Genomic DNA, 26,477 nt, shown 5'->3' on the forward strand with positions numbered 1-26,477 from the left:
TCGCCTTAAGGGTATGCTGTGATTTTATCGTGGTATGCTTTCCGGGTGATGAGCTCGCGGGTTAGCTTACCTTAATCGTTGTTGAGTCAGTGCCACCTATTGAAGTTGGTATCATACTGTCCATTGGCGCCGCAACAGAGCTTGCACAAACTTCGGTCTGCCAATGGCATAGTGCTGGATCCAGACAGAGACAGTAATCGGCGGCCCGTTTCAACTTTGTCTCCATTGTATGTTCAACTCCAGTTTGCTGATACTAGTATTAAAATAGTGACTCGTTTGGTCAATGCAGACTGTACCGCAGTAATTGCAGTTCACCTTCTAACGATGTAACGTAAGAACGCCTGTGAAAAATTATGAAGACTAATAGACCAGATCGAGAGCATCTTGCATCTTTGAACCACATGGACGACGAACCAGTGGAACAGTCAATTGAAACATTTACGAGACATGACAACCAAGTTAATGTTGTGCTAAAGTTGACGGGGAAGAAGATAATGTGTGTGCGGTTCACGATGGACCGTTAGGTTGTAGTACAACCCTGGATGATTCGCATTTTCGTGAAAAGCTCACCAATTCACAGTAAATTCCATATCCTATGGCCCTACAACCGAGACTTTACAACGTTGCAGACAATAAAAAATTAACCTAGCCCGCAGAATCATATGCATAATTGGAAAGACGAATAGTAAGGGAGGCCTACGAAAAATTTGACAGACATTAATCATGAACGTAGTCAATTGAAATTAAAACAAACGAATGACCTGAAGTACCAAAGTCAGCGTGTGCAAGTCACGTGGACTTCATATAATATCAACATATGGATTCGACTTCAACAACCGATTAGTGAATCACATAATCGCAGTGAGCCTTACATTGGGTGTGGCTGACGTAACTGTATCATAAATGGCACGTTAGAAGAGCATAGAGAAATTGTAGCGAGTTCTATCTAATAGACACCACTGATTGTACGACAACGACGATCATGAGAATTATAACAACAACACTCATCATCATCATCATTGTCAGCCGTAATGACCACATACTTGCCATTCAGTGGTTGTAGCTGTCACAGTTTCGTCCACCGATGATTCGGGGAGGTGGGCTAGGTAGCTGCGCATTGGAGGCGGGAATTGATAAATTAGTACAGCACTGTAGGTGGACCGTTAAGTGGCGATCTTGTGAAGGGAGCTATGCATTGAAGGCAATAGCTTGGATGCACGAGCGCCATTGAGGGCGCGATTGGGCCATGTCTGACGTCTCTAACCATTGACGTGGCACGGGGTCCCCACCCAGGAAGACGGTAATGACCAACGCAGCTGAGTTTGCTGGTAATGGCTTTCACAATTCGCTGCCAAGTCATTGTTTGAACGCCTCTGGCTCTCTTCCAACCTTCATGTGGTTGTGCGAAAATAGCTCTTCGAGGAAGTTGGTCGACTGGCATACGCAACATGTGGCCAAGCCAGCGCAACCTATGCAGTGTGGTTAGTTCATCTATCGAGAGTGAGTTATTTCTCCCGAACACCATTCGACGAATTTCAGAATAGCTGATCCAGTGTTCCCACTAGATTCGGGCAATGCTCCGAAGACATCCATCGTCAAACACCGAGTTTTTCGGCGTGCTCGGCGTGCAGCGGCCAAGTTTCTGATGCGTATAGTAATATGGAACGCACCGCGGCAGTGTAAACTCGACCCTTGACAGAGAAGTTGATGTCACGTCTACGTCACAGGTGACGCAGGCTCGCAAAAGCTGCTCTGGCCTTCCCAATCCGGATGGAAATTTCATCTTTCGTGAGACCACCGGGGCTGATACAGCTGCCCAGGTAAACAAATTTGTCTACTACCTCAATCGGTTCATCCGCAAGCATGAGGCTAGGTTACTAAGATAGGGTACTAAGATGAGGATACTGAGATAAGGTAGTCTAGTTCTCTCTACAGTGCAATTTATCCTAATCGCCAATAAACCGCTATTTCTTGACGCATTCGTCCACCCGGCGTTGATGTCGAATTCGATTTACTGCCTCTGCATGCGTCGATCGCTTAGTGGACGTAGAGGATGCAACTACCGCACAACCTATGAGTTGGTCGTGGAGAAACGAACGTGGCTTACTGAAAGGACCAGTATTTTGAAGTGGGATAACACTGAAAGTTACCATCAAACAAAGAAATGGCCAAATTTGATACATATAACTCGTTCATATTTCTCTATGGCACTGCCTTGCTGTTGTGTTCTTCGCCACTGAATAAGGCTGGTCATTCAAACGAACTCTTGGTAGTTGTATTAGCCAATCAAACAGGGTGTCGCCCTCTTGCAACAGTCGCTGGCAGTTTTTCGTTTTAACTTTATTGATCAAAGCACGACAGCCACCATTGTTATTCTGCTTCGTTACATCAAGCAAAATGTCATGGCTATCAGTATCAACAGTTTCCTAACCAGAGATTAACATCAGTCTCTAAATGAGCAAAACAAGGATAACTCTATCGTAAAAACCTTTTCAGTGGGGATGAAAAAGATAGTATAATTCTTATTAGTCACAATGGATGACCAGGACGAAAGGTCAAACTGAGCGAAGAATTATCAGATGCCATACATACAGGCTGATAACTACATCTAATCGCGCAACCAGCCAAACGAAGATAGGCAACAAGCCGAGAGGTATGCAAACGTATTCAAGCTTGTTTTGATCATCACCCTGCCAAAAATCCTCTCGCGGGTCTCTAATTCCTCTGTCCCTACCTATTTGAATTCAGTCTAGGCCTAAGGTAGATGAATAGCAACCAGCACATAAGTCTAGTACAGGTGTATTAGATCACACATTGATAGGAATGTGGCACTTACTGCAAAACTAACTCGAATAAGTGGAGGGAATAACTCACCGACTGTCGTCAACTTCTAATAAACGCTGAAGCATATGGTTCATATCTGCTCCAATTAACCCGGAACTGATACGCATCGCACATGTTATCGGTCCTAAGATCTTCATTGGCTCATCACAAGACGGAGTGCGAAAACTCTCCACTGTTGTATCCTGAAGAAGTAACAGTCTATAAGTGATTCTTATACAACGGAACATCAACTGAACAATGAGTTAACATACCCCTACTTAATAAGATTTTACGTTATATTAACTGGTGTTCTAGTCGGTTGGGGCCGAATTCGACGGGGTCAAAATGTGAGTCGAAGTTTTGCGATTCGTTTTAAACTTTCTCTCCGAAAATTGGCAGTCAAACCCGTAAAAAGCACATCAATCAGTCCGGTTGGTTAGGAAGGTCTCAAGAAAGAATGGCGTCTTTCTCGGGGTTTCGGGTCAACTTTGAACCAACGCAAAAAAACGATCATACGCTTATCAGTTAAATTTTCTCCCCTAAATATTATGTTTCCAAGCGTGTTAAACATATTCAGTTTTTGGATGTCTTGTCCACAATTGAGCAAAACTGGTCCTGGACAAGAAAAAAATGAAATTTGGTTTCAAGTAGGTTGACGGAAATTCGGGGACTGCGCCTACCTGATGAGCTCCAAGAAGGGCGAAACCGGTCGTGGGCTGTCGGAGAGTTTTCAGCAACCTCCAGGTATACTAAATATGAGAGATGATGATTGATACTAGCGCTGGATCACTGGTCATTACAAAACCAGTTGCAAAAACTGATGAAAATATTACCGGCGACAAGGTGGCGAATGCACAACAGCCAAGCCAACTATTTTACTTATTTGTGCTCAGTTCTTATTTGGAAAAGTTAATTACCTTCTCCATAGGAATATTTCACAGTATCGAATAAAATTCGATGGCACAGCACTCGAAATGCATGACCCTTATTTTCGCAAGCAAATTCTTAGCAGACAATCAGTCCAACTCCGTGGCAGACACTCGTCACCTGAGCTGAAGTGTTTGCTGGATGGGCTTTTTACTACTAGCTAAATGTAAGTAGCTAAATCAGAATATGAAATATGTATCGCTTACCAGCACTTCAGCCGAAAGTGAATCTTCGTCACTAAGATACCCCCTTTGATTTTCTAAATAGCCATAAATCAAGGATGCTTTTGTTATAATATATCCATTACACAGATTACAAGTGAGCTACTCAGGCCGTTAGACGGGTCGCTAAGAGTAGTGCTTCTAGTGCCGTTCTAGGCCGGACAGATCATTGGGGAATGCAGCTACAGGGGAGTTCACCATGCGTAATGCCGCAGTGCACTGACCTACGGAAAGCCGTCTGCGTGAAGCATCAGTGTCAGCACTGATATTGCTGTCTCTTATGATGATAAAGTACATCGTCTCAGTAATGAGAACAAGGAATGTTTTCCCAGAAGCCCGTAGTGCACACCGAACTTTAGTCTCAGTAATGAGAACGAGGAATGTTTTTCCAGAAGCCCGTAGTGCACACCGAACTTTAGAGAGTTAATTTGTAGACTGCAATTTTACGAAGCCATAAAAAATCAATCTTCCACATACATTACATCGGTAACACCCCATAATGTAAACTGGTTACCCTAACTTTACCTCCTGTTGTTGAACATCGCTTCCGTACCGGCGAAATCGGGAATCAGCTTTCACAAATACAATTCTCAAATCGATTGTCCTAGTTTGTGAACAGCGAGTTGTTGGACCGCGTTTATACGAACGCAGCAAGAATGACTACCAGGTTGTCTTTCATGCACATCCCCATTCACAAGCTGAGCTTCTCGAATTTGGGTGAATCTTGAGCAAATACAAGTTCGTGAATACGTGTTTCTCATTGTATGTCATTTTGTGTTCACTACCATGCTGGAAGTTGATGGAGCATATTGGATTGGTGTTCGTTCAACGAACAAATTGACCTGAAATACGCATTGGTCAGGATGAAATGAGAACTGAGAAAGAGATACTGACATTTTCCTCCCGAATCTGAATTGATGCGGAACACCAAGAGCTATTTTGGATCGCTTCTGTCCAGGCTTGCGAAATCTGATAGTATATCAACCCTCGTGCATCTTCCGAGTTGCGCGGCAAGTATGCACCGAAAGAGTGCCACAGCTAAAAGTCACCTTAGAGTTCATGACCATCCAGCGAATTCTATAATACACCAAACATTGAGATCACCCAGATAAGGAAAACATCTTGGTTCGAACTATTGTGGAAGTGACGAAGAATTCGGAACTCTCAGAAAGTAATCTAAGACAGACTAGTACCCTAAAAGCCACCGTGGATGTTGTGCACGTCCCAAGGGCCAGCTAACCACCTGTATAAGATCGTGGACTACCACTTCAACGACCCGGGTTCCAATTCCACATGACTACCATCGAATGAGTTGCGGTACCCCGCTCCAACAATTTTTACACTTATTGTTTCATAAATAAAAAGGCGAACGCAAAATTAATCTATTCCACACTGATTCCTTAAACCTCAGCTCCATATCTGACCACTTGATGGTTGTCAGTGACCGGTGACCAATCTGTACAACCGATGAACCTCTCACATAATGGGTCTATGAGTGGATTGTGATGCTAGATTTGTTCGATTGCAAGCATACTCATCGCAATGATTCAAATGAATTTTTATTCGCCTACCATGCGAGGTTCTTAAGTCTCAAGCTGTAAGAAGTTCGTCAGCCTATGTAGTTGCACAAGGTCCACGGGCATTATTCCTGAAGCACTTCATAATGCATTGCACCTTTTTGTTCCATCACATTAGATATTCGTTTCGAAAACAAAATTGTGGTTGGAAAAATTCAAAGTTACCCACATGAAATGCGGATTCTTCCTCAGTAAGGTGTGTGCGCAGCCCGTGCGTTATCAAATTTTAGATAAAAAGAGTTATTAACAATATTTCTACTCACAAGGACACACGGAAACATGAACTATCCGCAAACAGAGTAGGAACAGTGAACGTCGAAGCATGAAATCAAGGCGGAAAATTTAAAACATGTTGTACGCCCCTATCACACATTTGATTTAATCTATATTGCTGCATGGGCGAGATGGCCCAAGTGGTAAGAGCACGAATTTAATGACCGGAAGGTCCGTGGTTCGAACCCGACCTCTGGCTCTCGAATTCCCCTGTCTAGGCTTGGGCAACCTGGCAGTATCCCAGCCCTCGTGCTTCCTTCGGGTAGCATGGCAGCTAGGCACCGGAAGGGTACTACGGCTAAACGTTTTTTAATATTGCTGCATCAACCACCAACGCGGTCGGTGACAGGCCAAGTGAGAACGGAACAGAAAAGATACTCAAGGAAGCAATCGTAACTTGCCTTTTTCTTCAAATAGTTTTGTGTTTCCCTGAAAATAAGAATACCGAAAAGTTATGCTTGAAAAAGTGAATTCAAGTTAGTAGTGTTCAAGATGTTAGTCACTCGTGTGATACAACTCACACCTGAAATAAATGTCTATACATGGAAGGACGGTTCAAAGTGTACTGCGAAAACTCGAATCTTGGAGGGAAACTGCAAATGATGTGAGCTCCGAATTAGCAACCAAAAGTTGTCGTATCTGAGGTGCGCTTAATTCATAGGGAGGAAACCTTCCATGTGAAGCAGAAGGGATTATGCGAACCACTTACTGGCATATTAGACATTCATGCACGTACACGATAATCAATTGACTTAGTTCCAGATATTAGGCGTGGTAGTTGGCGACGTGTAGTTTGCCTGCAGGGTAACTCAAATGATTCCTCCACCCCATTGCTACATGAAAAAAACTAGGAAAGAAATAGAGATGCCCCATAGTTGTAAGAAAATAAACATAACGGAGGTAGAAAATACAAGTAATTACCTGTATGTTTTCCGCCTGTATTAAGTGGGATTCATATAAGCCTGTATAACACAAGTAGTCCTGGGTTCTGACATTTCCAGGGGACACAATAATAAGTTAGGATACTACCAGTCTTGCGGATTTTATACTAGGTCTAGTCATACCAAGGAAATACACTCCGTACACTAGCTTTCCTAGAAGATGCCATGCATAAACCTATCATAACCACAAACAAACAAGAAAATAGTTTTCTTATTAGATTAGGGGCTTAAACGAAGTTGATAAAAGATACAATGAACGGGTTCTAAAAATTTCCTCGGCACCTTGATAATTCGAACATCCTGAAGCATTTCTACGACGAAATCTGACACAACGCTCATCCGTACTCAACGAATTGCACATACTGGGCCTCCAAGGTAGACAACTGTCAGGTTGATTGAACCAAACAGGCAGTGAATTCCTTTGGGTCTTCCATGACAAAAACTTCGAGGTTTACAATGACCATCCTAATCCTACAAGAGCAGCAGACTGATGCCAGTTCGGAAAAGCCATTCAATTCTGTAATATGCATACCACAAAGAAAACAGTATCATTAACGAAATTCGTTTTTTTCTAAAAAGGAATGCAGTATTCCGGCTAACACCAAGTAATCCGGCCTCACGCATATGAGGCTAAAACAACCACACCTTTTGTGAGAATGGTGTTTTTTCGCACAACCTTTGTTCTAATCACGCTTGAATGAGGAAGGCGTCCGGAAGATTGCCCATGAAAGCGATTTACACACTTCCCGCAGTTGGATAACACTTACAAGGGAGTCGTTCGAACCGATCATTCCAAGTAATTTGTACTCAAACAGCTTTAGTGAGTTGTACGCGAATTCACGCTCTTATTGACAAACGGACGCAGCTATTCGCAGACCCGTCTTAATTAGACGAGCTCTACGGATACAAAGCTGCGTTACAACTGGAAGACAAACTATCCAGGATCAGAAATCCAGCATCAATGCAGTCTTTAATATCCCAAAAAATTGTGAAGACTCGAGACCGGTAGGAATAGTTAGATTTCATCTTGATACGGTCATTCTCCAAGAAAAACTACCGAAAAGAGGCCACTCTCTAACACGCCGTCATTCACGACCTCATGTTGACACAGATATGCCCCCAGAGATAGCACATCTCTTTCGGGTGGTAATATCAACTGGGGGGAAATAGTGTAACCCAATCGCTCCAGTCTAGGCTCAGTAACCCAGAGGCTAACCAGCCCTGGTTCGCACTGTGGGTTGCGGTACAGAAAGCACAACATGGCTAGATATTTCGCACTTGTTCAATTACCCACCATGGATTTTGTAAGCCGAAACAGTTCACAGCTGCTCTTATGTTCATCCATCGTCTGCGCCAACAATACGGTTACGGCTAACAAACACCTGAACGCTCGTTGCTTTAGAATGTTACTGCTGTTTGATGTCTGGTAGCGAGAACTAGGTGTAATTCACGTTAGTAACCAGCTTTACACACACCGTGAGTACAACAGTGTAGATACCAAAGCAACTGCATTTCACCGAGTTGTTGTCAACGTCAGTTGAGCGCCTAGAGAAAACAACGTAAGCTGTATAATTCGGCTGTATACTGCCATCATATGGAACACATGGATAGCACAGGAAAATGACCTATGAGAGACGCAAGAAATTGTTGGTGGTGGGGAGAGGTGAGTACGGATTACAATCAGCAACATTCGGGGTACATTGGGTGAGGTCGAAAGTGTGAAACTACGCTAGATAGAAGGATAAAAGGTTTGTGGGGACACCAAAAATTAAAGGAGCAAATGATTTTTTGCCACGTGAGAAAGTTTTGACAGTCGTACATCAGCCTAACCAACTCAAAACCTAAAGTAATTCCTGATCACATCGCTGACCACAAACATCTACAGCTGAGAACAACAAGATAATGTTTGTATGAAGGATCTACAATTAATCAATAAAAAGACATCAATATGGAAAGATATGACAAACCGGGCAACGGAAACCTACCGATCGAATTTACTGGCCTTTTCTAAATGGGTGCTGTCTGCTTCCAGGCTAACAACGTTTAGGCCGTACTTCAGCGACAAATATCGAGAGAGGTGCCCTTGTCCGGAACCAATGTCGACGACAGTTGCAGATAGAGGTAGACCACACTCTCTTTCTTCCGCTTCCGGTGGACGTGAGTTGGCGACCGCTCCGGCAACCTGACAAATCAGCTTCCCAAAGGTTCAAAAGCGTGTGATGAATGAAACATTGGAGGTATCGTCATCATCATCATTATCAAAACCAGTATGAAAAGTCTGAGAATATTAGAGTCAGCTATTCGTTACTGTCAACACCTCGGGTGATTTCGAGAATACGACCCGAACAGTGATATTAGCAGTGTAACTCCGCTTTGATTTAGCTGACCTGACGAAGTAGTGAACTGCGGCATTACCGGCACGGTATAGAACCAGCCGGCCGAAAGACAAGCAAAATTAAGATAACTAATAAAAGACTCGTTAATGGTGAGATGAACATAACATACGTGATCAAAGTGGACACCAGTCCTCGAAGACTATCCCAAGACGAAAGCCAAAGTTATGAGATACCAAATACCAGTTTAGCTATAAAGATAACTAGCCCACAGTTTCCGGAGCGAGGCGGAATTCGAACACGTATTGCATTTTCCAGGTACGGTTTTCTGGTAGGGTGACATGTAAGCAATGTTGACGTGCCTTGATGCTGAAATCAGCAAGGGGTGAACTTTGCGGTTCTACAATACACATGTATATTCTATTAGTCACATGATTCAGCTTCGCTGTTGAGTAATCGCCCCGGAAACAACCAAGGAAAGTGAAACAAACGAGTTTGCCAAAATTATCACTCTGTATCTCCAGGCCCCAAGACAACACAACCAAATATGATTGCTACCAGAACATAACTTACCGATGAAAGCTTTTGGATTTCATGTTGTTTTTTTGGAGTCACATGTCGTCTGAATTGGGGAGGGAGATCTGATCGTGGAGAGTTTGCATCAGTTCCGTCATATGACAGACCCAACGCCGGATTTCCGGATAAAAGGAGATGTAGGTCAGCTGAATTAGAGAAAAGTACATTGCCATTCTGCCATCGGGTCCATTCTGAGCAGGAAGACAAAGCGTCCACATTCAACTGAACCGAGAGACAAGCAACTCGGTAGGCCAGGAGACTAAGCGGTAAGGGACGTTTGAGTAGCAACACACCTGCAGAATATTTGGAAAAGGGAGACCAAATTAATAGTGGTTCTTAGATGAACATACAATACCAACTAACATCATGTGACACGAACCCAGTTGGGATTGTATGGCTTCCTTCCGTCCAGTAAAGCCAGACAGTAAATAGTACAGTTCGGGTAAGGTTAGGCAGGGCTCACTAACCCATGACTGAGGGAGAAATCTCCATCCACTGTCCGCGTAATACCCCTGAAAGCGTCCAAAGGTTAACAAAAACAGGACAGGGAATTACCGTCACATAAGAATCCAGTAGAAAATGAAAACACTGTATGAGCCCGACAGTTTGGTTTATTAACCGCTGTAAGCTGTTCTCTTGCGTAGTACACATGCCAGATTGACAGACCTGAAAGTGAATAGAGAGTTAACTTGTAGGAAATCCAGTAACTGAGAGGACGACGTTTCGGACGGAACGTCCTAATGAGAGCCTTTAGGCATGAGATACTGACGACCAGCTCCAATCACTCCCGGACACTGCGTGTTCTTAGATTCAGTCACTAAGTGAGTACGGCATAACTGGACGCATTAGAGCCTATTTGGCTCGAAAGGCGTCTCAAGGGACTGATCAAGAGGATGTCGTTCAAAATCAGGCAAAATACTATCTCAGCTACATGCGTAAGCTACATGAGTGGATTTTACGCTATCCGGACACAAAATAACAGGTACACTAGTGTGAATAGTTGCCATTCCTGTAATGTCAGCTTAACTGTAACATAACACGGAATACATCACCAGCTACAGTTTGCGTTCCTTTTTTCGTAAAAAAAGGCAATAGGAAGAATTGATATTACACCGTATCCAAGCTTCACCGAAGAATTGTGTCAATGATGAGAATAAGTCTTTTATTTTTGTCCAGCCATAGAATCATTTCGGTGCCTAGCGGCCAAGCCATGCGAAGGAAGCATGAGGGCCGACATACTTTCAGTCTAGATAGAAACAGTCGAGATGCGGAGGTCGGGTTCGAACCACGGACCTTCCATGTTAACCGCTAAACTATCCCAAGCGATGATTAAAACCATAAATAAAGCTAAATGAATTCAAATGTTAGCTGAACATGAAATACCTAACACGATAAATTTTGCACTTTTCGAATGCTGATCTTTACCTCCAGTTTTTTAGTGGAACAAGGCAAATTTAGACGGTTGCTGCCTGCATCCTGGCTTCATGTCAACCAGGGTGCTGGACTAGGCCTTTAAAGCAGCGCGGGTCCCTCTCTGATGGCATCCAACACAGTCCATCAGATCGGCTAGTTGAGGGAAAGACGGACTGTTAGCTCCTGTTTGTCTGTTTCAACACCAGTAATAACACCTAAAGTTTCTCGATAAATTTCAACGACAGCGAGCCTCGACAAATTAGTGCGCGGTAATCCACCACATTCCTTTACGTCCGAATCACTTTATATCTTGGTTGTACAGTTGTAGTGCTCGATACGTTGACAAAATAGGCGTCTACGTGTTGTTTAGGACAACTGCTCTGCATTCAGTGTCATGAGCACAATGGGTGGTGATAATTAGTCAGACGCGATCGGTGGTCAAATCCACGGCATGAAGGGTGGTTCGAAAGAAGGCGAAATTTAGGTGCAGCTGGTATAGAGATACAACATGCTGAGACATGTGCCCGATGTAATTGAAAAAAGCTGAGTTGACGATACGAAGGGACTCCACGGACAAGTTCAAAGGAGACGGAAGACGGGGTAACGTTATGTCAAACAATATAGAAGCGCTGGGTTCGCCGACTGCAGTTGACGAAATAAAGGTAACTAATCTATGGTTGTGGCTACCTGGCATGTTGGCAGGCACTTACACTAAAGTGTGTCGCTTTCACCGTGGACTTATGATCGATACAAATAAGCTGAGCTGTCACCCAGTATTCCATTTGTTGGTGCGTGAATCCGAGAAAGGATGCAATTGCCACCGCTAATTCTCGGTGCTTAAAATCCGTAGTTGATTATCAGTGAGATCCAGCGCCTGTTCGGCGGAGTTTCTGCTACGACACCAGAACGGGCAGCTTCGAGTGGAACGAATCCAAACAAATTCGGTGGTGTCAGCGAGTTGCTGGACAGATGAATAGCTTGGCACTAGCGAGTCATACGGCTTTATTAAAGGGTCGTGAAAGGGAACGCCATTGAAACCGGGAGCAACTGGCACTTTCCAGGAAGGGCTGGGCTCTCTTTAGGATAGTCGTATCTAAGTCGTGACTGACGGGGAACACTTTTCAGTTCAGATGTTACGATAAACTGATTGTTGCTGGAAGTTGGGCCAACCACCATCTCCATACTACCAAGCAGCGTTCAACTCCGATGGCAAGGAACTTTCATAACCGCATTCTGAATACGTTGCAGAAAACCGACTGATAATGGTGTGAACCACGTTTTCGGGAAGACTGTCAGCCCAAATCTGAGGCCGATGATCCACGGCCAGTTAGTGACTAATCGTTTTCAACAGCCGCCAACATGGTTGTATGGTGTGCTTGTTTTTCATACTAGAGATGGGTGTAGTTAAACAGGAACAGCACACCTTGTCTGAGATTTATAACCATCTCTCAGTTCGGATATACGCAGCACGATTGACCTGGAAAATGGCATAGGTAAACTTCATAGGTATAGTATATTTTACACACTCTCATCGAATCTTCCAGTATCAGTCCGCTGGCCGTACTCATGTAAAACATTTCACAGTATCCTCGCCGTTGTGCTCAGTTCTCCATAGTTCGACAACCGGTTGATTCCATGAATCTATCAAACTTCCAATTTATCCGGGGAACATACGTATCTTAAATCAAAATCACAGATCATTCATGCAAACAATATTGTTATAAGGCTTCTGTATCACCAACAGCTGCCTGAAACGCTAGAAATTTATCCACTTTGCAACTATTGGACTAAATGCTGGTAGTCTTTCTCAATATCACTTGGTACCTGAGACTGTCACTCCTACCACTTGCTGCATGTGCCAGGAGACAGATTTCGCCTGACCAGCTGAAACATAGTCGTCCGTCCTATGGTGTTGACAATGTTTCCCTCTTACGGTAGGTACACAAACATCGGCACGTCATCGCCGTTAAGCGTTTTATAGGATAATGTCACAAGCTCCTCATTGGCAATATCTGCATCAGATTCGGCCGAATAAGATTAGGGAGAGGGAGTTCGATAATACAGAGTGAGTGGGTGAGAAAGCATACAAAGGAAATGCAGTCAAACTGCTGTTGTTTCAGTTTTCTTGAGGTCACAAATCAGAAAACCCTGAAACAACATGGAGAAATGGGCGGGCAAAATACTATTTCTATGAATGACTGAAGCCATTAAGATCTAATCACCTCTGCTGCGCCCAACCCTGTGTTGAATGGAAGTAACCGAGAAGTGAACAGTGTATGACCTGAAAACGGAATATGAAAACATTAGGCAGTAAAATCGGTCGGGTCAACAACTGCCACCTCCCTGGATGTGGACACCGGAGCTCAATTCATCAATGGTTGATGACTTTGGCAGAAATGGCCCAATCGCGCGGTCAGTGGCGCTCGTGCATCAAAGCTATCGTCTTCAATGCGTAGCTGCTCGAACTAACAAAACATGCCATCACCTCCAATGCTCGGCTAGGTGTCCCACAATTTCCCACTTTCCAGTAGAATCTGGAACCAATGTGCCTATGGTATACGGTTTATAGCTGATAAATTGGTTGATCGAACCAATGAATGAAGCACTCGATAGGATTAACAGAACAATTCGAGTGAAGCCAAAGGTGGTCCCTTATGCCGTAAATCAATACCGATGAAAAATTCAGTGCATAGCTAACTTATGTCAAACGTGTTGAAAATTTGAATGTTCCAAGTTGCACTGGAGCGGGGATGGTGGGTGATCGATGTCATTGGCTTTCGTACTATCAGTTTCTTCCCAGATCGCCTGATTGAGCGAGCTAAACCAATGGTTGATGACATTGGCGGAAATGGCCCAATCGCGCGGTCAGTGGCGCTCGTGCATCAAAGCTATCGTCTTCAATGCGTGGCTGCTCGGACTAACAAAACATGCCATCACCTCCAATGCTCGGCTAGGTGTCCCACAATTTCCCACTTTCCAGTAGAATCTGGAACCAATGTGCCTATGGTATACGGTTTATAGCTGATAAATTGGTTGATCGAACCAATGAATGAAGCACTCGATAGGATTAACAGAACAATTCGAGTGAAGCCAAAGGTGGTCCCTTATGCCGTAAATCAATACCGATGAAAAATTCAGTGCATAGCTAACTTATGTCAAACGTGTTGAAAATTTGAATGTTCCAAGTTGCACTGGAGCGGGGATGGTGGGTGATCGATGTCATTGGCTTTCGTACTATCAGTTTCTTCCCAGATCGCCTGATTGAGCGCTTGGAGGTGTAGGCGCCCCAAGATAGGCTAGCATCATGTACCTCCCTCACCCACTCTTTTTTCTTCGTCTCATTTCAAAGCTTTAAGTATAATGGAATAAACTTTGTGGTTGTATGGCAATGAAGGAGAAAGCCGATAAAAAGGAGGAAATTAACAGTGCTTGGTGCCCTACAGTTATGCAAAGAAACATGATATGAAGCTTTTTCAAAGCCTTGTTGGAAAGCGATCAGATTTTTGTTTGGCACCAGGTGCCTCTATAGGCTGACACATCGTATCTTAAAAAAGTTGACACTGGTTTGCATGATATTAAATAAGTGGCACAATAGCCACAAGAACGAAAACCCCTTCCTCCCAATGTTTAGCAAAATGGTGCCTTCAGCGTTTTATGCCAAAATGCTGGACAAATAAAGTAAGGAGCCAATCAGGACACGAAGTTTTAATGAAATGTTTTATAGTGAGCATGCACCAATAAAATGGTCACGCAAACTGCAATATATTTTTTTGTTTCTAGATGACAGTTGCATACAAAAGCTGGATATCCTTTATAACTATCCGCCTGAAGTATTGAAACTATTTCGTGCTCAGGCCCAACAGCGAGACACGGCCTACATTTTTTCTGCCCCTACTACTACGGACGATCTTCTTCACAACTCGTCTGTGCTGTTTTCATTTATTGTCGTTTTTACCGCTTAAGTCCTCCTTGCGAAACGGACGATCGAACCATTAAACTACCCTGCACTTTCAGTTGTTCTCTTTCTCTCCACAACTTATGAGTTAAGTCGTTTTACTGCCCGATTATTTTTTCCGGTGTCTCCCGTATTTTCAATTTCTGTTTCACGAAAGATCTCCCGAGTTAACCGATCGGTTTTACCGGTGATCTAAAATGACGGTGCTAGAAGTGGCCTTCTCGACTGTCAACGTACAGACCACCTGATTGTTTTAATTGCGATCAACACTATACGCTGCAACTGCGTAGTAGCCCCAAACTAGGTTGGGGAACATGGAAAATCAATTAAATACGCAGATATTATTGCTTGTACCTATCGAGTCCTCCTCTTATCTCCCGCAATCTATACCAGGCCAAGTACAAACTAATTGTACTTTGCCTAGTGTTCGGGGAAGCTAAGCGAGGAAACATCGCTACAGCAGGTCAATAGAGAGAACATCAGGCCACAATGATTGATAGCTCATAGCAGATTCGGCCGAGCAGACGATCTCGTCGTTCAACGAAGTGCTTTATGGATGCACCGCATTTTCTTATGAGATATGCCTGTGTTTAATGGAAGAAACAAAGAAAATACCAACCACTTGAGATGCAGCGGAAGATCGACTGAGAAGATAGAAGACTCATGGCATCGATTATGATCGGATCCCTATGGAGATGACATTCAGATGGCTCAGTGGTTAGAGCACAAAGTTACTGACCGGAAGGTCCATGGTTCGAACCCTGCCTCTCGACTTCCCTGTCTAGGATAGGGCAAACTAGCAGTATCCCAGCCCTCATGCTTCCTTCGGGTGGCATAGCAGCTAGGCACCGCAAGTGTTACAGCTGAACAACTTATATTTTTTTGCTGACATTCGGAAGGGATGCTAAAGAAAATTCACACAGTAGTGCACGACAGATCACTTATACGCAACGTAGCCATTCAGCAAGAAGATAAGACATTTGATTCCAAACTAATTTATTGCTGAAACAAGGTGGTGAGTTGTTGTTGCACAGTAGAGAACAATCACCGCGCCACTGTCAAGCACAAGAACCAAGGTCAGCTGTGCATATGAAGTGAACTGTTTACAAAAGAACAAAAATGCCTTTCAAAACATCTGATTCATCAAAGGAGTGCCATCGAACAAAAAGAGAAATTTACAAATTCGAATTACCAGCGTCATCTGGCCAGAAACTGTCATCCAGGAGCGATGAAGAGCTGGATGATCTGAACATTTCTGTTTTTTTAGTGGACAGGATAGCACCTTCTTTACATAGCCGTTTACTCGCAATCATAGGTAAATGATCTGGGGAAAGACTTTCTGTTCCATTTGAAGCTCGCTTGCATGATGGCGTAGCACAAGAGAGAGCACCATCAAAGTCACAGGGACTAGAACTCAATAGATCTGTTTCACCACAAGGCTGACAGTTCAGTTGTGCAGTTCGACGCAATTCAGTTTCCCAAACTTTCTCGGTTACGCGGTAAATGGCCATTGTGGCACGCGCGTCCTCGATGGAGCAATGTTCGCCCTTTTGGATTTCCGTGCCTGAAGATGAACAATACAGAAAGATGACTCAGAATAAACTGAGCAATAAAGTAAGCTTCCAAGGTCTGACCTGCTCTTCGTGACATATCGATGAATAACTCGCAAAGATGGGAACTGCTCTTACAACCTATCTGTAACAGCCAGAGGCAAGAGGGCTCAAGTGGTTAGAGCGCGAATTTACTGACCAGGTCTATGGTTCGAACTCAACCTCTGCCTCTCGAATTCCCCTGTCTAGGTTTGGGCAACCTGGCAGTATCCCAGCCCTCGTTCTTCCTTTGGGTGGCATGATAGCTAGGCACCGGAAGCTGAACGTTTTAACGAAATACACTCATTTGCAAACTAATTTGGTTTTGCGAGAGACTCACCTGGAACCCAGCTGAATCTCTCGCTTGTGATGATGAGCCGCAACAAGGGCGAAATCGGTCGTGGGTTGAAAGTTTTATTTTACGTTAGAGCCAGGGAACTGACGAGGTCCACTCCAACGGTTACCAGTCTCCTCTAAATGGCACACAAATAACCTCATTGCTGACTATCTACACGGAAGACATGAAACTTCTGAGTCCCTTTCGTTCCTATTTTTTTTACTCTTCTCGTTCTCTCCCCTCAATCCTACGAAAAAAGTCTGTGACAGTTGAGCATTAAAGCTCCGATGGCGAGGACGGTGATCAAAATCAATTAGAATTTTCCAGCATTGCAAACGACATATCCGCGGATGTTCGGTATGAGAAGACTGTCGTATCGCGATACTCTACCAATAAAGAACCGTGTTCCTTTAGAAAGAAACAAAATCCATAAGCAAACGTTAATAAATTTGGGGTCATTTCTAATTCCCAAAACCTTTCACAAGCTTCCCCATCCACACTAAACCTGCAATGGATGTTAATTGATAAAAACGAGTCAAACACTTAGAAATATCCTACTGACACAGTAGAACGATTAGACGACTACATTTTTTACAGAGATCAAATGAGGGAGTTGAAGGAAAATGATATCCAGCTATGTACGAGCAACTTTTAGCTGAGCGGCACTCTGGGAACTGCGAAAAAACGGAGATACGCCGAAAGCACTAGGGTGTACGGTGGAGAATGCATGGGATGGATGTGGCCATATGAAAATTGATGGTGAGCTGCACCCACCGATTTGTAGAATGTTTCGCAATTCCTCTGATCCGCACCCAAGGCGAATATTCGAATCTTCAGACTTCATTATAAAACAAGGCGTTGCGATACTTACCGAAGAGACGCAGAGTGAGTGCCCGAAGGCCAACCACTTTATCAGTGGGAAATCCAGCCACCAACTTCGCATAAGCAGCCTTAGCCGTATCACGTATAAGCCAACAAGGGTGTTTCAACTTTAGAACATTGAAATCGTTGTGGACCATGTGACCAACGACGATCCGATCCTGTAAAAGAAGGGTCGCATAGATATCGGATAAGCACACGAAGTCCCTTTACGGAAATGGTAAAAGTAATATCACTTTTGAAGCGATGGTCGAGTTGAACTTTAGGGTTGCGCCCAATCAAACACCAAATTTTCAGTCACAGTATCAAAAGTGATTGGTCAGTAAGGACTATTGAGACACCAGCAAACAAAAAATTGGCACTAGATCATTCATAACGAATCAGAGGTATGTAATGCATTCGCGGTAATTGGGTAGCGAAGTGGAATTAGGAAAAACGGTTTATTAGCAGTGGATGGGACTGTCGTACACCCTGATCATAGAGGCTTACGGTGGTAGAAACGTCTGCAGCTGGTGGTGAAACACTCATCAGTATTTTCGACACTTCAGGTCAAGATCATACTTATTCAATGCATGAACAGCCTTTGCACTCACAAAGATCCACAACAACTGAACCGGTTCGGGAAGGTTCGGTTAGATAAGCACCGTTCCGCCCCTTGATCCGTGCCCAACTCCTTAGAACTTAAGAGGATTCTGAAATATCATTAATTGTTCCCGGACCGTCGCTGGAACCTCCAGTCAATAGCCATCTCCTGAAACAGAGGTTCATACTGTACCGATCGAAAATTCGGCTCCTCTCAGCAATTCTTTGTTTCTGAATTCACTTCTGGAAGCACAACGTGTGGGACAGTAACAAAGAATACAAATGACACTGCCCGTCGAAGAGCAACAAGGAGTAGAGTAACAGAGAGATACTATAAAGGATAGAACAAGTACTCTAAAATGAAATACCACACGGTCAGCCAGTGCAGAAAGACAGTAGCCAAGCCTACTACATATCACTGATTATAATTAGTCGAGGTTTCAAGCGGTTCTGTCTGTCCACCAAGGAGTTTATAGCCAAACGGTTTCACAATTGCAATTTATAGAGTGCCATATGGCTTTATGTACACTATGATAAGTTCCGTAGTCAAACGTGTAGTAGTAGTGGGATACTAGCAAAAGAGAAATGGCAACTCCAAGGCAACTTCAACCACAGGAAAGAACAGCTTTCCGAGTAAGCGAAAATTTGAAACGAGATTAAATAAGTGCAGTCAACACTCAGATATTAGACATAAGGACACCACAAATCTGCACAAAAAGGAACTCATGTACACGAAGTATGAGCCACGGAAATAAGCTTTAATACACACCCGTATTATCCGCTCGACCTGTTCTTGCGCACAAGCGAAAGGGATAGACCGACGCATATCGAATGGCCTGATACCGCTCCACCGAGTCCGAAAGTCGGTAATTTTCTCCTCTGGTCTGACCATTACATCATACAGCACAGCGCCAGTATAACTGACCACACTGACACGTCCGAGAGCATTCCGCGCTTCTGGTCCAACTCCCACCATTTCACAGTCGATTGCCACCGGTGTACGTGCATCAAGCGGTGCCTCATTGCTAACTGGTGATAGGAACAAACCTGTGCAGCGCGGTAAGCATAAGCAAAAATTGAGCATTACCGTGTGTGATATTCTCCGAATGAGTACACTGAGTACATTTGATAGAGAACGGACAAGCGTAGCGCTTAACGATCAATCGTCCCATTGTGACTGCATTACGGCATCAAGTAGCGAACACCTGAAATGTCGAGAAAACGAGGCATAACCTGTCCGTAACTAATCATCTGAAAAATGATAGCTCGACCGAACAACCACAAATCAAGCGAACAGTAAGCTGTGCTCTTCTCTCGTCGTGCTGACCAAAAAAGTCATCTCAATGGAATAATTTTCGGTTGGAACACAGGCCTTTAGATATGCAGTTATGAAGAATTTACCCACAGCCATAAGGGATACAAAGTAGCCACAGGAAAGACGCAAACATCAGTTAACTTGGACTACCACAGAATACGACCAGTGTGCGGTGACTGAATGAAGAGGGGCGAGATGGCTCAGTGGTTAGAACTCGAATTAAATGACCGAAAGGTCCGTGGCTCGAACCCGACCCCTGCATCTCGACGTCCCCTGTCTAGATTTTGGAAACCTGGTTGTATCTCAGCCCTCGTGCTTCCTTATGGTGGCACGGCAGCTAGGCACCGAAAGGGTGTTACAACTGAATGAGTTTTTACGTATCCTGGAAGTTGTATTAGTTGTGATTGTAGTGTGACAGATGAAGTCAACGCATGAATCTGCAAGGCTCGGGTCATGTTCGCTAACTTGAGACATTTATGGCGTGAAAGCGGCGTATCCCTGAATCTCAAGGGACGTGTATATCAGGCTAAATTGTTGGCTGTTTTGTCGTATGGCTGAGGCTTGGCCTGTTCCAGCAGCGGAACTGAGATGTCTTTAGATGCCCGACAATCGTTGTTGTCAGAAAATCCGTAACGAGGCAATTAGAGAGCCAGTTTTTGGTTATGCAACGGGAACTTCAGCCGAAGGTGCCCAAGACCAGAAGCTGCGTTGGTTAGGTCAGGTAATGTGTACATCGAACCATGATTTGCCGAAGGGAATGGTGTTTTCCATGTCCAATTAAGAGTGGCGGAAGCAGAGAGGTGGCCAACCCTTGGCCTGGCGGGTGGGGGTATGGAAGAAATTACTGCGTTTGGGTGCTACTCGCCTTCTAGGATGGGGGCCTTGTGATTCCCACTGGGCTGTGAGATATGGATGCTAATAGATGTCGATGGCGTTATTGTTGTCGGAATACCTGAATGTGTCTGTAGGTGTAGGCGTCTCGGAATGATTGCAGTAAGCTAGCACTATGTCCCTTCGCCATCCACATTCAATCTTTTTCTTATAATAAGGCTTTCGAATAAATCATGGTTGTACTGCAGTGAAGCGTTAATGTTGAACATTGATTTCGTGTTGTCTATGATAATGACTTTCACAGACTTGTGGGGTAACCCTGTTGAGCAAGTTTGGTTGAGAGAGCTGACCGATCGACAGAATCGAACGCAGCCTTGAAGTCAATGAATACTGAGGTTATGGGTCGTTCGTACATATGGCGTTGTCGTGAAACGTGACGGAGTGTGAAGATGTAGTAGACTCAACTTCTATCCGGCCGAACTCCAGCTTGGTGCTAACGGGTCAGGGATTTGCTTGCAGTCAAAGGATGCCGAACATTCAGTGATACCAGAAGTCTCGTTACAACAACTTGACACCTGTGGCTACTACATTCACTGCAAACACCCTTTTTGAAAATGGGCAGCATTAACTACTGACCCCAGTTATCTGGAACGGTTTTTTTCTACTAGATAGACCCGAATAGGAAAGACAAGCGATGACTGGGGAATTCATTGCCATTTTTGAATTGAGCAGGTGAAAGATCGTCATGACGGCGAGCACGATGACACTTGAGCAAACACACACTTGACACTCATGTAGCTGAGGGATGTATCATATTCATAGCGCACATTCCTATTTAGGATCAGTATTCGGACTTCGAGGTACCAGGTGACAAATTCGTTGTTGTTCGTTTCATTAACTGCACTATTTATGGAATCGAGCAGACACCACCGAGTCCAGAATGATGTGTGCATCAGACTACAATGCGAGGTGTTTTTTGGTATGGCAACCGGACTTGTCTGCTATGGATGAACGGTCTGAAGCGCCTTCAGATATTTGACCATTGATGTTCGAGAGCTACGGTTGAAAGTTGATGTCAATAAATTCGTCGTGCGAAAGGCTCTCGTGGTAATCGTTGTCGCAAGGCGTTTCGCAAGTTGTGTCAACTATCATTGAACAAATAAGCTCTGGCGGGTACCTGTATTAGTTGCCTACTTGTTCTGATAGGACTTATCTCTGCGTCAACTGGTCGTCAGGGATCCCACTTGAAATTGTTTTTTGTCAGCAACCCACAGTCAGAAAAGGCTGTTTTCATTCTGTCGTGGAAACCAGACAGGTATTTGTGATAGTTGCAGTATTGCCTATCGTTACATACTCATACGGAGGTTTACAGGCACTCAAAGTCCTATCGTTACGTACTCATACGGAGGTTTACAGGAACTCAAAAAATGACTTGTTTCTACACAAATTTGATGCCCGTAATTGAGGAAATCAAACTGATGTAGACAGCCGCGCGGGTTGGGGGTAACTACCTGTAACACGCAGCCCACCTGTATCGGACATTAGATAGCCACCGTGCGGCGAACTTCCGTCGAATTCGAGGCAGAAAGCCCTCAAATGTGTCAAGTGGTATCAGTTTACAGCCACTTGGGGGTTCAGATCGAGGCATTTCGTGTCATCATTAGCTGTAAGAACCGCGTGCTTGCCGCACAGTGGTTCTATTTGTCACGATTCCGTTCAATGGTGATTCAATTCAATTTATCATCTGTAAACCGTGAGTTGATGAGATGAGATAGGTAGCTGAACATTGGATGTGGTAACGGATATAATTGATGCGTGAATAGTGGGTTATTAGTGAGCTTTTCGTCGGGGAGATTGGGATTCACGGATTGATACACAGGATCGAGGCTTTTGCCCAAGTTTCCGGGGTCGGTTTTGTTCTTGTCGGTCAGTGGCTGTCGTTCATCTGAAAGGCACAAGTGAAAAAAGGGTGTAGCACTGCTCTTTATGTTCTCAGCGCGGGGCAGTATGCTCGCCAGCGCGAGGACTCGCATAAATAAATGCCTAATAGTGCTTTAAATTGGGTTCGAGAAGCAGCGTGTACAACCGTCGGAGGAAGGTCATTCCACGCAGCTACTACCCGAAATGAAAAAAAATTGTCTAATGAATGTGTGCCCTGAGCTTGAAAATTTTCTTACTATGTCCCCGCCGGGGGTTTGCTGGGTCAACGGTAAAAAACCTGTTTGCCAAGTTTTGTTCAAACAGGGCGTAAGTAAGAATTAGGTCCCCTCGGAGGCGACGGTACTCCAGGGGAAACAGATCAAGCTTCGCGCGACGCGTTTCGTAGTCCACGGATTTGAGGCCGGCAACCATTCTCGTGGCGGCCAGCTGGACACGCTCACTGAGGGTGACGTCTTTCGTACGTCCTGAGTAGACAGCTTGGTTGGCGTACTCCAGGAGCAGTCTGACGTAGGCCCCATAGAGTATTTGGAAGTCCATGCGAGTAATACGGGAGAAGGTGCGTCGGATCATCCGTAAAATGGCGAATGCCTTTTGGGCCGATTTCTCATGGTGTAGTGAGAAGGACAAGTTTGAGGAGACCCAGATGCCCAAATCTTTTTGGCATCTATCCTCATGATGTTTTCTGGTCCATTTTCACCATGGGAAGGAAGATATGCATCAAAGAAAAGAGCTTGAATGCAAGAGCACCACTAAGAGCGCGTGCACGTAACTTCGCGGTCACCGAAAAGTGGCACAGACACACTCTCTCTGGCAGACGTGCAGCAGAGTTGACACCTGACACGTGTATCCATCAAATCTCGGAGGAATATAAACCAACGGCTTTGATTTAGTGAAGTTACCCTATGATATGCAACATCGAAAGTAAACATCCAAATACCTACGATCTTGTTAAGAACATATAAAAACAAAATACCGTGGTTGTACGTAACGACCACCGGGCTCTAGAGCAGACCACGGCGAAACCAGCCACGAGTAGAGCTGGGGACCCGCGGGCTAGAACGAGTATTTCAAGGCCATGTCAGGGTCATATAAAAACCAATGAGTTGCAGCTATTCAGTCTTCGCTAGTTTCTCGTGTGTCCCTGGTGCCTTCGAGGTAGTGCAGGACGCGTCTGATGGTTCACTGACAACGGCAAGAATGGTGCTCATTACTCCAACGCCATCGCGCCATAGAATGTTGTCAAGTACGCTTTCATCGTAATTAAATGTCTTGTAGTGTCTGTAATCCGTTGTCACATTTACCATTCTGCCTGAACTTGAACCACACTTTGTAACTGTCGTCCACATTGTATCATGACGTTTGTTTTAATGTTACGAATACACAATTTTCCGGCGCGACCTGCTGACTTCTTGCTGAACGAGCGTATTTACGCTCCGTTGGACTGTTTGTTGACTGCTGGACCAGTGGGATTAAATCTCTGTGTTTGTACCAACTGTTGAACGTCACAATAAATTCCTGTGACATTTTTTAGCCGTGAATAATTTTCCTACCGTGGAATGTATCCCTCACGCGGAACCATCTGCGGGAATTTCGAGGAGTGAATATTTGCCATAGAATTTGTCAAGTATGCTTTCATCGTAATTAAATGTCTTGCTGGCGCACTGAACGCATCGGTGGATGAACATAAAATAACAGGGCATGGGCTAGATTAATTCCCCAGGCAAAAATTTCGTTCCTTCGAGGTATTTGTGTAAAAAATACGAGAATTCATGTAGTGAAGTGGCAGACGTTACGCCTGCCGACATAGTCCATCACCGCGTAAATGTGAACAGAAGTTCGCAGGGGCGCACGCGAAGAATGTCGGGCATATGTTCGTATTGTAATGGTGTGTAGGCTGCTTGTCATTCTGGGACGATATCAGGCGAGATGTTCGTTATGTTCTTATATATACGAATAACAACTCAGTGCATTTGTGCTAAGGTAAGCTTATTTCATCCAGCGGTTACTCATCTCCAGGAAGCGGATGCTCTCCCTCATCCAATCGTATGTCTGCCGTCACTCTTCATGTTGACTCCCGTTTTCACAAAGGCAACCCTCCGATTTGATTGTTTAGCTGGGCTTGGAAACTACTACAACTCCCAATTAGGATTAGTCCTCCAGGAAATTGTTTGCTGAGATGACCCAACGCACTCGCGCGAAATTGGAATGTGCACATATTACTAACGGGATATCACTTCATGCTTTCATCCTGCAGCGAATGCCATTCGTTCGGAGAATTCCTGAAAATATATTCATTTCCTCCAGTGTATTTTTGTACTAAAATTCCGTGTCTTCCAGTCGTTTAAATTTCATTCGTTGAAATTTTGTAGATAAGTCGCTTATGGTTACTTACGCTTTGCATAAGCTCTCCAAATTAATTTGATAGGAGCGGAATTTTCAAAAAAACAATTTGTGCTCGATAAGTATACCGAGCATGAACCAGCGGATCAAAAGGAATCCTCTAGAAGTCTCTCCAAATTCTCTGCTGGGCTGATTTTTTTAAGTAAGCGAATCTTCAAGTGCAACCAACATCTCAAGTTAGAAACGAAGGCCGGTTAGAATAGGTTTCACCACTTTCAAGAAACTGTGGATCACTTCGATTTCGCGAAAATTGCGGAAAGTTATGAACCGAAGTTTTAATACCACTCCTTGGGTAATTTGTATTGTATCTGGTACATAACTTCGGGGCACGGTACGTATTAAAAGCTTGTATGGGGCCACATTTTTGGCCTCAGGGGAAAGCAATTTGTCAGCTATTGGTTAAAAACACAAAACTAGTACCGATGCTTTATGGCACCCGTTTGAGTGAGGAGAACATAATAACTTACTCAATCGTTTACAGCATCAATGTTAATTCGACTCCAATCTGTTCGTTCTTTGCTTGGGCATCAACCACTTCAAGTAATTCTCATATTTCTCGAGGCATAATACTTAGCGGACATCGACTGCAATATATGACGCAATGCGAATCAGTATTTGAGGACATGGTGATGTAAGCGCGGTTCCGTGAGAGTGTTGACGCTAACGTAAAAGAACAATAAAAACTGTCGGTTTCTTAACTAATCAATATTCCGATTGGAAACGCCAATTTCCTACTGAAAATAACGCACTAACTGATCCATACTACTCCTACCAGTAAAAGAAGAACGCTTTCGCTTTGGAGTTATTTATCGGAATTCACCGACTAAACACTTACATACTATTGAATACGAAAGAAAAACTCTCATATACACCTTGTTTATAAAATCTGAGTATCGGCCATATTCCCGAAAGCGCCTTCCTGAACTTTCCTGAATACTCATTGGCTATCACACAAGTGTAAACGAATGCAACGTATCTATTCCGAAAATACCGTAATAAATCCCATTTTTAAATAGAAACAAAGCGAATTTACCAGAAAACCACACACTATTTGCACGCACAACAATAGCATACACCGTCACACCGGGACATTTGTAACCACCAAAATGCCTAATAAAATGTGACATTTCGTCTCGTCCATTTTTGACCGTGTATCTTTTCCACTCCAGATACCCGAATGCGTGTTATTCCTGCGATTCGGTTAGATTTGTCAAGAAGTCCATTGTGATCAACTCAAGCTTTATTTCATCAGTTAATTAGGTATCGCGTTTTTCTGTCCGCATGTTAGTCGTGTGTAAACAACGAATGATTCTTTAGACAATTTCAGCAAATGTATCCTGTAAATTGCTCAAGTGCGCGTTTTTGTAGTTTTTCGTATTCCAACAAAAAACGATTATGCAATTGGTGAAATACTAGTGTTAATAATGGAAGTAAAATAAGGGTACAAAAACGCCACACTACTCCCCCACTACAGCGTTGACCATGAAATGGGAAAACGCTCGAATAACTAAAGTAACGAATCAAAAGTTGCTAACTTAAGTTTCGTAATCAGCTAAGTGCTGAG

General features: G+C 44.0%; 1 protein-coding gene across 1 annotated transcript in view; it reads right to left on the reverse strand.

Moving 5' to 3' along the window:
- The window catches only part of T265_09099 (hypothetical protein), a gene marked incomplete at both ends in the record, with an annotated part of 31,677 nt that extends 8,594 nt beyond the window's left edge, over positions 1-23,083 (reverse strand). Inside the window, 7 exons of the mRNA XM_009175087.1 lie at positions 2,875-3,042; positions 8,748-8,944; positions 9,669-9,964; positions 16,232-16,603; positions 17,837-18,005; positions 19,196-19,473; positions 22,750-23,083. Of these exons, the coding sequence (XP_009173351.1) occupies positions 2,875-3,042; positions 8,748-8,944; positions 9,669-9,964; positions 16,232-16,603; positions 17,837-18,005; positions 19,196-19,473; positions 22,750-23,083 (1,814 nt within the window). The remainder of the gene's footprint in view (positions 1-2,874; positions 3,043-8,747; positions 8,945-9,668; positions 9,965-16,231; positions 16,604-17,836; positions 18,006-19,195; positions 19,474-22,749) is intronic.
- Between the last annotated feature and the right edge of the window lie 3,394 nt (positions 23,084-26,477).

The sequence above is a fragment of the Opisthorchis viverrini genome (assembly GCF_000715545.1).
Source record: "Opisthorchis viverrini unplaced genomic scaffold opera_v5_256, whole genome shotgun sequence".
NCBI classification, from domain to species: domain Eukaryota; kingdom Metazoa; phylum Platyhelminthes; class Trematoda; order Opisthorchiida; family Opisthorchiidae; genus Opisthorchis; species Opisthorchis viverrini.